This window comes from Oreochromis aureus, linkage group 1 (assembly GCF_013358895.1).
Source record: "Oreochromis aureus strain Israel breed Guangdong linkage group 1, ZZ_aureus, whole genome shotgun sequence".
Classification (NCBI taxonomy): Eukaryota; Metazoa; Chordata; class Actinopteri; order Cichliformes; family Cichlidae; genus Oreochromis; species Oreochromis aureus.
The window spans coordinates 35,788,640-35,805,324 of NC_052942.1; the positions used below are offsets into that span (position 1 = coordinate 35,788,640).

The 16,685-nt window shown below is 38.3% G+C and overlaps 1 protein-coding gene across 1 annotated transcript; it reads right to left on the minus strand.

Annotated features, from left to right (window-relative positions):
• Positions 1-1,502: 1,502 nt before the first annotated feature.
• LOC116325543 (multidrug resistance-associated protein 9-like) lies at positions 1,503-14,508 on the minus strand. Its single transcript, XM_039614425.1, has 22 exons — positions 14,404-14,508; positions 14,197-14,355; positions 9,948-10,178; positions 9,766-9,837; positions 9,426-9,550; positions 9,060-9,132; positions 8,544-8,747; positions 7,352-7,486; positions 7,081-7,174; positions 6,798-6,896; positions 6,489-6,592; positions 5,894-6,088; positions 5,509-5,735; positions 5,213-5,350; positions 4,826-5,015; positions 4,643-4,732; positions 4,334-4,523; positions 4,011-4,170; positions 3,853-3,931; positions 3,520-3,633; positions 3,201-3,365; positions 1,503-3,125 (listed from the first exon to the last, which is right to left on the minus strand). The coding sequence occupies exons 1-22, from the start codon at positions 14,506-14,508 to the stop codon at positions 3,033-3,035; spliced, it is 3,042 nt and encodes a 1,013-aa protein (XP_039470359.1). The 3' UTR covers positions 1,503-3,032.
• Positions 14,509-16,685: the final 2,177 nt, after the last annotated feature.

The following is a 16,685-nucleotide window of genomic DNA, read 5'->3' on the forward strand; positions in this document are numbered from 1 at the left end:
GTGAAAAACACAAATAATTCCAAACAGATGCAAGTAGTCTATCTGGCTAAGGCCAACAATAAGAGACAAACTACTGCATTATTACAATAAAGGGCAAAACAACCAAACGCAGCAACAAATTGGCCACTATATGACAAAATAACAGCAAAAAAGATACAGAGGAAATGCAAAATGACTCCAAATGAAGCAAAACTACAGAAATATGGCACAAACTTACAACAAAGGCACAACTACACTGAGATATGGCTGCAAAAAGACCAACTCAGTATACAAGACCACACAACCCAACAGCAAAATATACAAACACTAAAGAAGTATGAAACATCCATAAAAACATGCAAAACATTCTGTCATCACTTTTTGTCTTCTTCTGTAATTTTGCATCTGTTTTCATTTCAGTGACTCTTCACTGTGGGAGAGCTGGGTCTTCATGTCGGTGCTCAGGCCCCGATATTTCATCTGTACATATTCAATCTAGTACTTTATTAGTTTAAATCACAGATGCAATCTTTCAAAAACAGGAGATCAAGATATTAAAAAATGCAGACATAAGACTTTTTAGGCGGAAAACACAGCATGTGAGTCGGCACTCACCCAAACACAGGCCCAGTATAATAATTGATCCATTGATATTTTAATTTAGCCTGTGCCTCAAGGAGGGGTGAGAAAGCTTGTGACTGTGAGGTCACTGGTTTGAATTTCTAAGGCAGCTGAGAAGATCTGCTCGAAGCAGAACATTCAGTGTTACATTCCTCCTTCAACAACACTGCTGGTGAAGCTTTGAGCACCCAGCTGAAATCTTTAGATGCTGCCTGAAGACCACTGGAGATTTCTCTGCATGGAAATTTTTAATTGTTAAGAAACATAAACCAAATCATTCAAACTCCAAGACAGACCTGACTTGCATAAGGGTAAATAATTTTTTAAGTGTTTTAAAAACTGTCAGCATGTCATCCTTCTCTCTTCTATTGTTATATGTTACAAGTTCAGTGTAGTTACATTAAAGCAGCACACAGAAGTCACGCCTGAGGGGACACAGCAGGCCTTGTGCTGGCTGAACTGCCACCAGTATATTTTTTCCTTCAGTGCCTGCTGTGCAACTCAACCTTCAGTTTATTCTGCACAAATGTAAAGATAAAATTTCTCCTCAAGAAGTACAATACTTGTCCGTATACCTCAAGTACTATTTCATTGCTAATCTGATGCTTCAGTTTCTGTCATGCAAGTCGCGATTCATTACTAGTAAAAGACTGAACCAAGCATTACATATGATGAGATAAGTTAGAGATAAGATCCTGCATGTTGCAAACAAAATGAAAGACAATAACATTTTTTTTTTTATTCATAAACTGTTTATTTATAAATGTTATAAATTGTTTTATTTATAAACAATTATAATTGACTCCAGATGAATCTAAACATCTGTAGTATTAGATATAATGACTGTAGAAAACTTTAGAAGACTTCTATACAATCACTGATTAGACCAAAAACCTCCTAGTTTCAATAAAATGGCACATCTTCCCATGTAGCTTAGGAAAACCAAATTATTTTTTAAACCAATATTAATGCAACAACTTGCAATGAATTATTAAGCCCAGTCTAATCTGTTCAGCAGGTGTGGATATTTACAATTAAGTGATGTAAAAAGACTCATACCCTTTAACTGAACCATACATTATTATATATTTAGAGGCTTGTAGTTTCTCTTCAGAGAGATGAGTTATTTTTAAAGTTCAGTGGGTAAAAGGTAACCTCACAGAGCATTTCTTTCAGAACATGTGTCTGTGCCCAGGGAGGATCAGTCATATTAAAAATGAAACCCAGTCCTTCAAGGATACGAGTATAGAAGCCTGTAGTGCCCTCGTGTGTCCTTACCCCACATGACAGCTGAAGTGCACTTGACTCGAGCTTCTTTCACTGAAGTTTTACTTCTTTTATAACCATCTGACCTCCGCTTAATTGAAAGACAAGTTCTGATGACTTTTTATTAATTATAATTTCATTTTTGATACATTTTCCAACAACATACAACTCAAAGTTCCAAATAACCCTCTATTAAAATGAATGATTTTTAAGCTCTTCAATTTTAAGAAAAGGCATCTATTAATATGTGTGGCAGTAAACATTTTGCCCTAGTTTACAGCAGTTTCACCTGCTACACATCCTCTTAATGTGGGTCAGTTTGTGGCACTTTTTAACCAGTCAACAGCTGAAATTAATTTAAAATAAGAAAAAAAAAATCTTTTATATGCCCATCAAAAGGTTCTTTTAAGGCTCTTGTGAGCTTGTGTCTGCTACTACATCAGCTAATTATGATTTTAAATTAAACCTAAAAACCTATGTAACTATTAGGTTAGCCCTCACCCTCACCACGCTTTTTTTTTTTTTTTAAGTCAGTCGTCCCTACTTACACAATAGATTCAAAACTTACATCAAAACACTCGTGTTCACTTCTGTTTAAAGCCATGAAACATTCAACATGCATTTAAGTAAAAAGTAAAATGCACTATTTATAAAAACTTCAAGGTTGAAAAACAAAAACACATCCCGCTTATCTAGGTGAAATAATACAATACTGATAAGTGAATACTCATCATTTCTCACCATTGTGTACCCTCCTCTGCCTTCTTGTCATTCAAATAAGGCAGCATCATCAGTAGTTATTGGTAATAAACAGAGCAATGTTATTTCAGAGCCATCAGACAACTGTGTATAGTGCATGTGAATACTAGTAACATGTGTTTTATAATGTGAAAGTACATTTTAACCTAAACGTGAACCTAATAGTTAGCTTGATGATCAAGCTTAAAAAAGCTTTGCTGCTTAAACCTAATAAAACAGAACTAAACAAGCGAAAACTAAATAGCAGCCAAGTCTGTGGGACAGGACAACATACTCCAATATGTTTGTGACTGATCAAAATTATAAAAAGGTTACACTGCCTTTTCATTAACATTAAAATATGTTGTGTAAATGTATCACATTACAGGGATTACTGTGCTTATTTGATATCACAGCTTTACACCGGTTCATCTCTTCATTGTTTTAGAAGCAGCCAAGAGAGAAGAGAACAGAGACCCTGGCCTTTGCTTCAGGACATCTGGGTGGTCCAATTCTGCCACCTGTCAAAGAGAACACTTGGTAAGTTGAGGCTGAAGATCATATACGGATTAGTATTGTGTAACAGTCTTTGTTACCTGTCCATTGTCCATGACTAGAATACGATCTGCATTCATCACTGTGTTGATGCGATGTGCTATGATGAGCACAGTGCTGTCTTGAAAGGCCTTTTTGATTGTCTTTTGGATCAGAACATCCGTTTCTGGATCTGTGGAGGCTGTGGCTTCATCCAAAAGAATGATCTATCAGACAATATGAGCCTCTGTTACTGCAGGAAAGTACTGATTTAAGGAGGAGCACATGGAAAGAAACTACTTCTCACACACACACACACACACACACACACACACACACACACACACACACACACACACACACACACACACACGCACGCACCTTGGAGTTGCGGAGTAGAGCTCTAGCCATACAGATCAGCTGTCTCTCGCCTACAGAGAAGTTTTCTCCATTCTCCAACACCTGTGCTTGTAGCTTTCCCTCCAGGCTGAGGATCTAAGGGAGGGGGGGATCACAACACAATTTCACTGCTGAATTAGCCTCCTCTTAAGAGTGCTAAGAGTGGCAGCAATCAGAATCCCAGAATAATTGAGGTTAAAAAAAAACAAAGGAACCTGGACAAGTCAGTAGCACTCAAGTCCAAATCTGACCTACCAAAAAGCAAAAACAAAAAATATGGTTAAGCAAAGGAAAGTTACTGCACTGTTTACATACCGAGTCCTTCATGTAGCTCCTCTCCAGTGCTGTCCAGATCTCCTCATCAGTGGACTTATTGAATGGATCCAAGTTGTACCTGTGAAGACGGCTGATTAACCACTTACTGATCCACAGTGGTGAGAGCAACATGTGATGTATGGGTTGGCCAAGGTTACCTGACTGTACCAACAAATAGCACAGGGTCCTGAGGAATCACAGACAATTTGCTTCGGAGGTCTTGCAGGCCAATGGACATGATGTCCACCCCATCTATCAGTATGGTTCCTGCTGCAGGCTCCACAAGTCTAAATAGAGCTACTCCTAAAGAGGATTTCCCTACAGACGGAAAGCACAAAATAGCTGAAAATTTACACTGAAACTGTTGTTACAGTGTGCCAGAGCTGCACAAATAGTAACCAACATCCAGGTTAGGTTATTTTACACACAACATTTGAACAAAAGTCAAAGAGAACAACACCTACTGAATCCAGGGCCTTACCAGAGCCAGTCCTTCCCACAATGCCCAGCTTTTCTCCAGGGCGGATGAAGAAATCAAGACCATTCAGGACGATTGGTGTATTCTCTCTATACCTCATCTTATAGTCTTTGAAGGTGATGCCCCCACTGCTAGGCCAGTCCTGTGGGATCTGAGCCTCCTTTACGTGCCTGGGAGCCTCAGACTTACAATCCTGCAAAGAATTAACAGTTCAAGGTTAGAGATAATCTGTATATTGGAATTTAAGTCTTTGACATTTAAAAAGAAAAACAAACAAACAAAAAAAATGTGATTGAGGCAGAAAAGCCTGACCTTGATGTATTCCTCGATTCGCTCCACCGAGTTGAATCTTGCCTCCACTTCCAGTGACCGTTTTATAACACCCCGAAGTACGATTGTCAACTGAAGAACCAATTGAATCAACCAAAGATGATTTCAACAAATTTACTTTTCAGTGTCACATTAAAAAATGTTTCATTTGCTGTCAAGATTTACCAGCATGCTGTAGGATAAGGCCAGGGCTTTCCTGTTTGGACTGATTACTTCATTACTGCTGAACACTACAAATAGAGCCACCAATGTGAACATCACAGTAGCCATGAAATCCAGCCAGAAAGTCAGCAGACACATGGCAGAGGAAAACAGGTAACAGTAATTGGAGTTGATGTCATTCAGGTAGTTGAACCTATGACACAAAAAAGGATTTTTTTTTTTTTTTTGTTTGTATGTTTGTTTGTTTTTGGGTAGGGTGATATATTCAAAGCCTACTTAATATACAGACCAATATCAAAAGACATTGTTATGAAGATCTCACATACTGCAGTTACATTAAATTAACAATGCTGAGATTTATGTTCCTTTTAAAAGCACTTGCTATCTTACTGTTCTATGTGTTTGTCTCTTATTTTGTAGGCATGGATAGTGCTGAGGCCCTGCAGGGAAGAGGTGGTGTGAGAGATCCATGGTGAGCGACTGATGTTCTCCATCTTCTTTATTTGACATGTGCTCCTATTCAATACGCTGCAGATGGATCACAAACAGACTTGTCATGGCTAAATATTCATTTAACTACTGCTTAAAACATGTAACCATTACCATGGAAGCCTACAACCTGCGAATTGCTCAAATTTGCTACTAAACTAATATGCCAGTTAAATCTAAACAAGAACCAAACGCACAAGAGGAGCAGGATAAACAGGACTCCCATTATAACCACAGCTACCATCAGGGTGGGAAAGACAGCCACAATGTTCATTATGGTGTACAGGATGAGTAGAGAATACTGCAAGAAAACAGCCACGTGGAGGGGAATCTCAACGTCCACATCCTCTTGATCTTTAGAGAAACGATTTAGAATTTGGCCCGATGGAGTCGTGTCAAAGAAACTCATCGGACTATCAATAATCTGCAAGGTGACAAAAAGAAACCCAAAAACAAAAAGGCAGCTTACTATTAGCCACTGAGCATGATCATTTGAAATTGCTGTGCTCTTCATATACTAAACGAGTAAATATTGATGCTTGTTTGAAAGTATACAGCCATGAGTCAGAGATTTTACAGTACCTTCTTATACATTGTGTCATGGAGTTTGCAGGAAGCATTCAAGGTGACATTAGTGTAAACGAAGGCTTTGATGGTAGCAAACAGTGCAGTGATGATCACAGTCATGCCATAAATTAATTGGTAGAAGTGCAGTTGTGGATTCTGAGAGATGTCACCCTGCATGAAAGTTGCATTGCTGCTTGTGTTACTGGGTGACTGGGACAAAACAGAAAACACAGGATTAATGGACAACAAACGTACTGATCCACAGTTTTCTTTTTTCTTAAACCACACACACACACACACACACACACACACACACACACACACACACACACACACACACACACAAGCACAGAGTTTAACCATGTGAGTTAAGCAATACATGTATACACAGCAAAGATTCACACAGCTGAAAATATCCTCCTGAGACCAAGCTTATTAATTATGTCCACTGTAGTGCACAAAAGAAGCTGAACTGAAAGATACATTTTTCCTCAGTTCTCAGAAGGATATACATTTATATGTAAAAAAGTAGCTCTGACATGACTGCGCACAAGTGAAATAAAATATCACTATGTTCTAATCAAACGTGTGTAACAGTAAGAACACTCACCCCATCACCCTGATTTAGCCAGAAACTGAGCCACCAGTTACTAAAGACTGTAGTACCAACTATCGTGAAAATGTTTAGGACCGTGAAGAAGGAGACAATATATCCTGGAGGAACATGGTTACAATTTTAAAGCAGGCGGGTTTTATTAACTAGCATCTACAGCTTATAGAAGACTTCACTGCCTAATTTAAAACATTTATCAGAAAAAAAACTGCACAAGTACCCTTCCTCTGAAGCAATAGAAATTAAGTAGATTTAACTTAAAGAGTAAACTTTTAATCACTGCACATGCATGTCTGTATATCAGACCTCCAGCTGCCAGGCAGTACTTCTGATAGATTCTCCAAGAGACTCTGCCTTCAGCGGTAGACTCCTGACTGACCAGCTGATCACGGGGTGTGACGACAGCTTAAAGAAAAACAGTTATCAAATCAGTAAGTTCGCTCTTCAAGATCATGGATATTGAAGATCAGACCTTCGTACAAAAGTCTATCATAGTTCACCATGAATTAAATGGTGCATTACAAATCATATATTAATAATAATAATAATAATAATAATGATAATAATTTCATGCTCATGTTTTTAATACCGTTGTTCATCATTCCAACATCTTCACCAGGTCTGAGCTCAGATTCATTCAAGTTGGCAGGATCCAGGGACATCACTTCATCTTCCATCTGCTTCTGAAAAGAGAACAACAACAGTTTCACAGTTAAGTCTGCATACTTAACATAATGAAGCTTACAGAACTCGGTGAATTCAAAGCAACAAAGAACTGATACTAAGGCTTTTGAGCTAACTGAACAGTAAGAGTAACAGAGCTACAAACAGTTGTACTGCAGTTTGTGTGAAATCCTTACTTTAGACTCTTCCATCTGGTAGTTGCTGATGAGTTGAGCATAGCGCCCATTTGCATTCATCAGGGCTTGATGGTTTCCAGTCTCTTGAACCTCACCATCCTCCAGAACCAAGATGTCATCACAGAACTCCAAATACTAAAAGACATAAGTGAAGACAACTGTGAGAAATGCCCCCCCAAACACTCTTGTTGCATCTGAAGTGGAGTGACTTACCAAAATGGTTCACAATTTGTCATTAAAACAATACCATTAAGTTTAAGTTTTAACAATCACAGCACAGTGATTTATTGAGACTGTATACCAGGTGTGACCAAGAAGTTCCAAGACTGCCTATAAAAGCAAGGCAAAAACCTAAACAGGTTTAAATTTCATGAAGGTGGCCTTCTCGGGGAAGGCTACAGCGCTTCAAGCATGACTGCTTCTTTTAGATTAGTCCCTAGAAGCCCTGCTCTGGCCACCTGAAATTCCCTTTCAGCAGACTCTTTCAATTCCTGATGAAAGCCAATGCACACTATACTGTGCTCATAGTGAACAACCTTCAGTGGACTCTGAAGACTGCTGATGAACAAAGTTTGAGAACAGTTGATCCAGGGAGGGGGAAAAAGCTGTCAAAATGTGCAGAATAAATTAAAGTTGAAGGGGAGAGGATCCAAGATTAAATAAGGTATGGTTTTTGAGTCATGCAACATCATGATCTATCCTTGTATAATTCTAACAGACTTTACTGAATGCAAGATACAACTGGTGACACCCATTTCTTTGTAGCCACATTTAGGGCTCAATCATTTTTGCCACTGGCATGTTATTGTTAGCTAGCATACCTTGTTTACAGTCTTTTTACCATAACTCTGGCCATAATTGAATTTATTCAACAAAAAAAATTCTGTTTTTACATGTATCCACATTTATAACTAATGACCAGTACACAGAATGGGAGGTCAGTCTCTGTATTTCCAGTCAGCTTTCAGCCTTTTTCTGTCTTTGTGCAAAATCAAGACAGCTAGCCTATGGCTGTACCATTGTAAGATTCCTTGACATAGGTGTTGTGATGACCTATTTCAAAGATTGTTTTTTTCCAAACTCTTGGAGAGAAAGTCAATAAATTCCTAACCAATGCATTTTTGCCATTAAACTTCAACCCATCAAAGCTTAGACTCAGCCTATTATGAAGAATAAAAGTAAAATTTTCTACCTGGAGCTGGTGTGTAATCAGTATGATGGATTTGCCTTGGAGCTCCTTCTTTATGCATTCTTCAAATATGTGTTTCCCTACATGAGCATCGACAGCAGATAGCGGATCATCAAGGAGGAAGATGTCCCTGTTGGAGTAGATGGCTCTGGCCAGACTGATCCTTTGTTTCTGTCCTCCTGACAGATTCAGCCCACGCTCTCCAATCTGACAAAAACCAATAAGCCCATTAGCCACAAGGATTTTATGTCACAAAATCCACTTACAGCAAAATTAATAATAAATGACAAAGTACGCAGTGAAACTTTACCTTTTTAGAAGGTAGAGTTTCTCGAAATAGTACTCATACTAACTTATCCAGTTGTTTTTTTCTTATACCAGTTTGCATTTTGAGATTTATAAACCAAAAGAAAATCAGTAGATTTCTATAAATGATAGGCAGAAATTGTTTTGTATTGTATGGAAATGTTTTAAATGATCTTAGTGTATTTACATCAAGTCAATGTAGGGATCACCTACCTCAGTCTGATCACCACCTGGCAGGGTTTTCAGGTCTTCTCTGAGGCTACAAGCATGCACAACTCTGTCATATCTGTGAAGTAACAATAAAAGACAGCTGACAGTTTATATAACAAAACATTTTAGTGATCATTTTAAGCCAATTTGACGAAATAAATAATGACAAAAATCACATTTCACAAAAAAACATGCAATAATAGGCACTGTTGTTCTCACTTAGAGATTTCTTACCTTAACGTCTTATTACTTACTTAACGTCATATTAGTTTACTTTTGAAATGATTTGGTAGTTACTGTTTATATGACAGCAAATTCTCACCAAAGTATGGTATTACTAACTGGAAATAAACATTAGAAAATAATTACTTTGACTGATCAAAAGGTTGCCCCATAAGGATATTTTCTTGAACAGATCCATGGAAAATCCAAGGCTGCTGGGAAACATAGGCAAATGTCCCATCAGCTGTGATGGAGCCTTCAAGGAGGTACATCTAAAAATTGAGCAGGTAGTGTTTAGAAAAGCTGTGTTTACATATTGCTTAGACTGAAGAAAAAAAAACCTTAACTGGAGAGCCAAATTTGCATAACAGCGACAGGAAAAAACAAAGTACTGAAACACACCAGCCAATAAAAATCAAATTAATCATGTCAATGGGTTGCAGAGACAGGTAAAAGCAGGAAAGAACAAAGGAAATGAGAGACCAACCTGTTCCAAAATGCTGGAAATCAGTGATGTTTTTCCGCTCCCCACATTCCCACAGATACCAAGCAGGTTTCCCTTTTGGAAATACCACTGAGGTTATTGTCTACTCATCCAGAGCCTAGATGACCTCAGTTACAAGAGGAACATAACAGCCAACAAAAATGCCACAAATAGGTAAAGCACACCTTAGGAAGTGTGAAGGAGATGTGTCTGAGAGTTGGTAAGGTTTCAGTTGTTGAATTCAGAGATGTCTCATTCATCATTTGTTCTGTCTCACTTTCTTCTGAGCTAGACACAGGGCCTGACCGCCTGTGAAGTTCGGACCAAGAAAGTGTTGCATTTTCCACCACGATAGCAGAGCCCGTGTCTTGGTTTTTCCTCAGGTAGGGCTCTGGACTCTGGATAAGCAGTATTGTCTGAAATGGACAGACACTGAATTTATATCCAAGTTTTAAAGGTTGAGATTGCTAATTGCAAAAAGTAATAATAACAACAATAATAATAAAGGAGAACACTCAGAAAGTGCAACTTCACCTAACAGCAATGCCTATACTTAAACTTGCTAATAAGTAGGTCATTTGTGCTGATGTCAGCAATATTAATATGGAAATTAATTAGATTAATTAATTAAAATGAATATAGTACCATATTACCCCATTAGTGCTCTTTGCTCTCAGGGCTTACTGGCTATCCTGGAGTATTTAAAAGTAGAATGGAAGCCAGTGCCTGGAACCAGCTCCCAGTTTGGATTCAGGAGACAGGCACCCTCTGTACTTTTAAGATTAGCCTTTCCTTTTTGATAACACATAGTTAGGGCTGGATCAGGTGACCCTGAATCCTCCCTTAGTTATGCTGCAATAGGTCTAGGCTGCTGGGAAATTCAGATCATGTGCTTCTTCTTCAATCTCCAATCAGACGATTCAATTGGAGATGATGTAATGGAACCTAAAGCTTTTCTTAATTCATGTGACTCCTACCTTTGACCTATGGCCTTGAAGCATTACATACTTAAATGATGTATTTAAATATCTTTACCCATTTGATTGGAGCAGAATTGACAAAAATCCTTGGCTTTTATAAGGTGTAAAAACTTCAGATTTTAAGATATAGTCATGCACTGTGTGATTTTGAGAACTTTATGGCATCATTGTGATGTTGTAGGGCATCGGACTGAAAAATAAAAAAAGGGTATTATACAGCTCTTTCCATGCACTTTCATATATTACTCCATATGATTTCTGGGAGGTCAAAGTCAAGATTGGGACTCAAGTCCCAAAGGTCTAGTGTATTTTTATGAAGCTTGAAGACAATCCATAAAAAAATTCTGGGTAATATAAAGTTTTTACCAATTTTAACATTAGGTGTGTTAAACCTTGACCCACTTATCACCAAAATTAAATACCCGTCCTACCTCATGTGACAAATATGGCCAATGTGATTGGCTGTGCCTTTCAGGGAGCTCTGTTTAGTTTTAGCAGCGGCGAGCCTGCGCTGCGAGGACCTGCAAGGAGGAGAGGAGGATGGCAGCAAAAAGGAAGAACCTGGATATAAGAAAGTATTTTTCAAAGAAACCTGTCAGTCACTTAAAGTCAAGTTCACTCATAAAATGTGTCCGTCATTATAATGTTACAGGCTATGCTAGGCTTTGGCCCACATCAGTCTAAAACTGTATGTAACCATGAATAGCGTGTTTTGGAAACTAACTGCACAACAGGCAGCAGTTATCTCAATCTCCCAGAGTAGCATTTCTAATTTAGATTGAAACTGTCAGAGAAAACAGCAGCCTCGAGCAAGCCAGGATATTAGTTTACAGAGGCTGTACCATGTCCACCAGGGGAGACTGGACAGTATAGATGTAAAACAAATATGCCAGCAGTTTATCTCAGTTAACGAGAGGAGAAGGCATGTGTTTGGCTCCTTCACATAGTGGACATTGAGTTGTTGTGTGGGGCACCAGTAGTCCATGTCTGTTGCTGTAACAGTAGTTCATGTTTAGAATAAAAAATCCCAGCTCACTGATTTGATCGGGGCAATAGTGCCTAAAATGTTGCATAATTTTGCTGAGAGATCTTTTACTTTGTGGTAATCTTAGATGAGTAGTTTTATGGACAAAAACCAGCAGGTCATTCAGTGTTCCCTTAGTGCTAATGTGTCAAAGGAAAACCTGGAAGGAGAGCAAGAAACACAAACTCAGTTTATTTCGTGTACACGGGCGAAGCTTACTGCGTGGCAAGACACAAGCAAGTCGCGCAGAGCCTCAGTCCGTTCTTTATTTTATAGCAGAGAATAGATTACACAGCATCTCTAGGTGGAGCATACGTAATAGAAAAACATCTCTAGATATGGTTATCGCATGAGTGGCCGTTATCCATAAGACAAGAGGAACTAGTATCTTTTGTCATATCAGCTTCAGGTTGGAACTGTCTCTGCCTGAGTGTGTGTTACTTTGTAACTTCCTCACGCATGCTTCTGTTCCTTAATCTGTAGGTTGCAGGCACATCATGTTCTCACAAGAAATTATACTTAAGCAAAATAAAAGTTATCAAAGTAAGTAAATGTAAAAATCTCTTAACATAATGTATCAGAGATGTTGGTGTACTATAACTGAAGGAATGTTGTTAAGTCCTTAAAGTCATATTCTTTTATTGTCATGACTGTATTTGAAGCTATTTTTTTTATTTTTGTATGATACCTGATTTATATGGAATATGGCTGAAGTAAACTAAAGTCTAAAATACTTAGTCATTTGTTTAATAGTAATTTAACATTATATTATTCACATATAAAACTATGACTTGTACTTTTAAATGGTTTAAAAGCATGTAGAATAGCATATGTAGGCAAGTATATTTCTCCTTTTTTATCAAGAAGCAAAAGACAAAAAGGGGGGAAAAAAAAAAAGAAACAGGGCAGGGTTCGGTGGTTGAATCATCCGTCCCCACCAATGCCAAAACCAAATCTACGCCCTTGGTGTAGATGGTGCATATTTTGAGTTTTTTTTTTTTTTTGTGCATCCTAAATATTACGGTAAGAGAACTTAAGGCCCAATTTCAAAGTAAAGGTGAAAGTGAAATTCGGGAATAGTCATTTTATTCGCATTCTCAATTTATACAAAGTACACGACATTTCAAATGGCTATTATTTAAAAATCCAAACTAACGCGGTATTAAGCGCTAATACTGTGAGCCAGGCCTAGACTAGTATCTGGCGTACGCCTCTGGGCCTGTCCAGGGCTATCATAATTTACCCAAAAAAGTATATTATAAATTTTTTTGCGACCGCAATGTAATTTTCTTGAAGAACATTGGGCTTATCCAATGAAATCTCTCAGCCCTCCTCGGCCTGTCCGTCCCTCCCCTTTTTAACCTAGGTTATCAATTTCAGCTGGCCGGAGTTGGAGAGGAGTGGCATTTGGACAAATGGACAAAAAAAAAAGCGCAATGGGGGCGAAGAAAATTCCGAGAAAAAAGGGGGGGAAAGCCTTGGAGTAAACACAGCAAAATGTGCAAAACTTACTGATATGTTTGTCACCACAAGTTCTGCTGCCACAGCTCGTGAGGAGGCAGAATTAGCGATCCAGAGCTATACGTCGGAGGAGGATGATAAGGAGAGAGACGTGACCCAGGGAAAGATTGAGGAAGAGGTCAGGTTAGCTTCTGTCAGCCCGGTAAAAAGTAGCCGAAATGTTAAAGAAGAGGGAAGTTTCATGTAGGGAGTGCAAAGGGCTGGGAGTGTGTGTGTGTGTGTGTGTGTGTGTGTGTGTGTGTGTGTGTGTGTGTGTGTGTGTGTGTACTTGTGAGAACAAGTGGGGGGTCGGGGTTGCCTACACGTAAGCTTGCACACAGTCAGAGTTAACAACGAAAATGTTTTGGAATGTGTGAAATAATAATAACAATAATAATAATAATAGTGAATTAGTCAAAGTCAAAAGTCAAAGTCAAAGTCAACTTTATTTGTCAATTCTGCCACATGTACAGGACATACAGAGAATAGAAATTTTGTTACTCTCAAACCCAAATGAACATTTAAATATAAGAGAGTGGTTAAAAATGCAAGTAAAATAATTAAAAAGTAAAAATTTAAATAAATACAGTACAATTTTACATATAACAAAAAAAAAGCTATACAATATACAATATTCAGGTAAGGGTAAATGACATTGAGTGTAAACCAGGCAAGGTAGTGCAAATAGGCAAATAGTGCAAATGGAGATTTGGTAATGTACGGTAGGAGATAGTGTAACAACAAAGTCTTATGAGGTAATGGCAGTCCAATGCGCCACAAAGTGACTAATAACTGGTGCAGGCCAGTGAGTGAGTCAGAGAGTGTGTGTGTGTGTGTGTGTGTGTGTGTGTGTGTGAGACAGAGTTCAGTGAGACCGTGGAGGAGAGAGGGGAGAGGGGGCAGAATCGGGAGGGAGTTAAGCTTCCTGACAGCCTGATGGATGAAGCTGTCCTTCAGTCTGCTGGTCCTGGCCTGGAGACTCCGCAGTCTCCTCCCTGACGGCAGCAGCTTGAAGAAGCTTTGCATTGGGTGCGTGGGATCAGCCGCTATGCAAAGGGCTTTTTTAGTGAGACGGGTGCTGTAAATGTCCTGGAGGGAGGGGAGAGAGACACCAATGATCCTCTCTGCAGCTCTCACTATGCGTTGGAGGGTTCTATGACAGGACGCATTGCAGGCTCCAAACCACACAGTGATGCAGCTCGACAGGATGCTCTCGATGGTGCCTCTGTAAAAAGTGTACATGATGGGGGCTGGTGCTCCTGCTCTTCTTAGTTTGCGGAGAAAGAAGAGACGCTGCTGTGATTTCTTGGCCAATTATTAATTAAAACAGAAAACGTAAAAAGGAAACACGTAGAAGAGCTAGAATTTATACAATTTTAAAATGATAAAAAAATGATTAGAGACACGTCTTCACTAAATAGTATGTGCGCCAAAAGTATGCAAATTCTCAACATAGAGAAGTATTACAAGACTTATTTTATTCAGTCAGACTTAGAGCTGGGCGATATAAGATTTTTTCATATCACCATACGTGTTTTTCATTTCTGGCGATAACGATATATATCACGATATAAGCCAAATAACTATATTTGCAAGATTTAAATGTGCCCTTGCTCACAAGTAAAATGTGAAATAATTAGCAGCTTGTTTTAATTTAAATATTTATTTCCCATGATAAGTTCAACAGGGCAGATGTACTTAAGGAACATGAGACTTCAGTTTCAGATAAATAAAGGCAAATATTGCAAACTACACAAAACGCAGCCGCTAAAGCGTTTAAGTTTCAAAATAGAACAAACAAAACAGACCACTAAATTGTCAATTCCACTTAAAAACAAAATTTTAATTCTAAAAATAAATCTTAGTTCGTTTTACAGAAGAACAGACAAAATTGACTAACTTTTGTCAACATTAAATAAACTGAGAACTAAAAGGAAATTCTCAATCTCTCCTCGTTGTATAGCTTAGCTTTTCAAACAGTTTTAACAGTGACTTTAGTCTGACAAAAGCCGAATGACGAATTAGCGCTTTGAGTCAGAGATTGAGCATGCACCGCTTTATTGTATTTCCAGACTTGCTTTCGGCACAATTTACAGTGCGCGCTACTCTGTTTTTTTGTCAGACTTGAAATACCTTCACACTATGGAACTTCTGTGGCCCTTCCGTTCGACAAGCTCTCCGGCATTGGAACCATTATCTGTTTTTTCTTCGGTAACCTTCGCTCACGCTCTCGGTTGATTTTTCTCTAGTCGGCAAACTCCTTTCCTTCATTACCCGGGCTGCCCGGCTGGCTGCTTCCCAAACAAATACACATGTGCGCCTTGGCACTTGTGCTGCACGTAACAAGTCACGTGACGTGACGCTGCGGCTGTGATTGGTTCGGCTCTGCGCTACTTAATTTAGATTGGCTGTTCTTTTTTTTTTTTAAGAGGACAAGAGCGATGAGGCCTATCGCAATAGTTTAATTTTTCTATCGAGAAAAAGTTATTTCGCAATACATATCGTTATCGTTCTATCGCCCAGCTCTAGTCAGACTTAAAACATTCATATATTATTCGGCTAGAGAGTTATGTGTGTGTATGACAGAGAGAATTGTTTTTACAGCCTTCATTTTTAAATAACGCTATGAGTAGATTTGGTGTCCAACTTACTGATATTTTAGCTTGCCATAAAATTACAGCTTGCAGGTGTTACAGCTTACAGTTATTATTGTCATGTAATATTAGTAAAATTTTTCTATGGTGAAATGGATGATTTATCATCGATAGGTTAACCAGAGAATTGTGACACTGTGGCCATCTCTCCAAAGATGAATCCCTGAGTAGTGAAACAGCATATCAATTTTTTAACATGGTTACTCTCCTCCTTGTAGGCTGCTGCACTTTATTTTAATTTTTGAAATCACACAATGTGCACATATATCCTCTGGTGTGTGATGTGCTTTCGCATGGGCCGCCATGACCTGTGAGAGTGGATCTAAAGTGAAATTAGTCTGTGGAAACATGAAGTTTGGTTGTAATGGTTATATGTACACAGTGTTTGAAATATTAATCTTCAATCCGGTTATTGACAAATCTTTTTATATTTGATTTTAATTCCAGATGTATTTGTTATTTATTTTATGATTTTGTTTATAATCATCAATGACAGACTAAATGTGTCAATATTGAAAATCACATTCACTTGAAGATGATTTTAATATGAATTCAGGTCTCACGATTCATTGCACTCTAAACATTGGTTTTAACACGATGATTGGCAATAGTTGAAATCTCTTTCTCCAGTCTTGGAACTGCCATGCCTGCTGTATAAACGAGCATTAGGGCAACATGAAGGAAAAAGAATACTAATCATTTTGAGAATAAAGTCGAAATTTTGAGGAAAAAGTGGAAATACTCTTTTGAGAAATAGTAGAAATA

What these genes read in the sequence shown, in the direction of transcription:
- LOC116325543 (XM_039614425.1), bottom strand. Translation starts at nt 14,508, where the DNA reads ATGTACACTTTTTACAGAGGCACCATCGAGAGCATCCTGTCGAGCTGC. An exon ending in ACCAGATGGAAGAGTCTAAA is followed by an intron (nt 7,175 to 7,351) that starts GTAAGGATTTCA and finishes TTCTCTTTTCAG; the next exon opens with AAGCAGATGGAAGATGAAGT. An exon ending in GGAGCTACATGAAGGACTCG is followed by an intron (nt 3,634 to 3,852) that starts GTATGTAAACAG and finishes CCCCTCCCTTAG; the next exon opens with ATCCTCAGCCTGGAGGGAAA.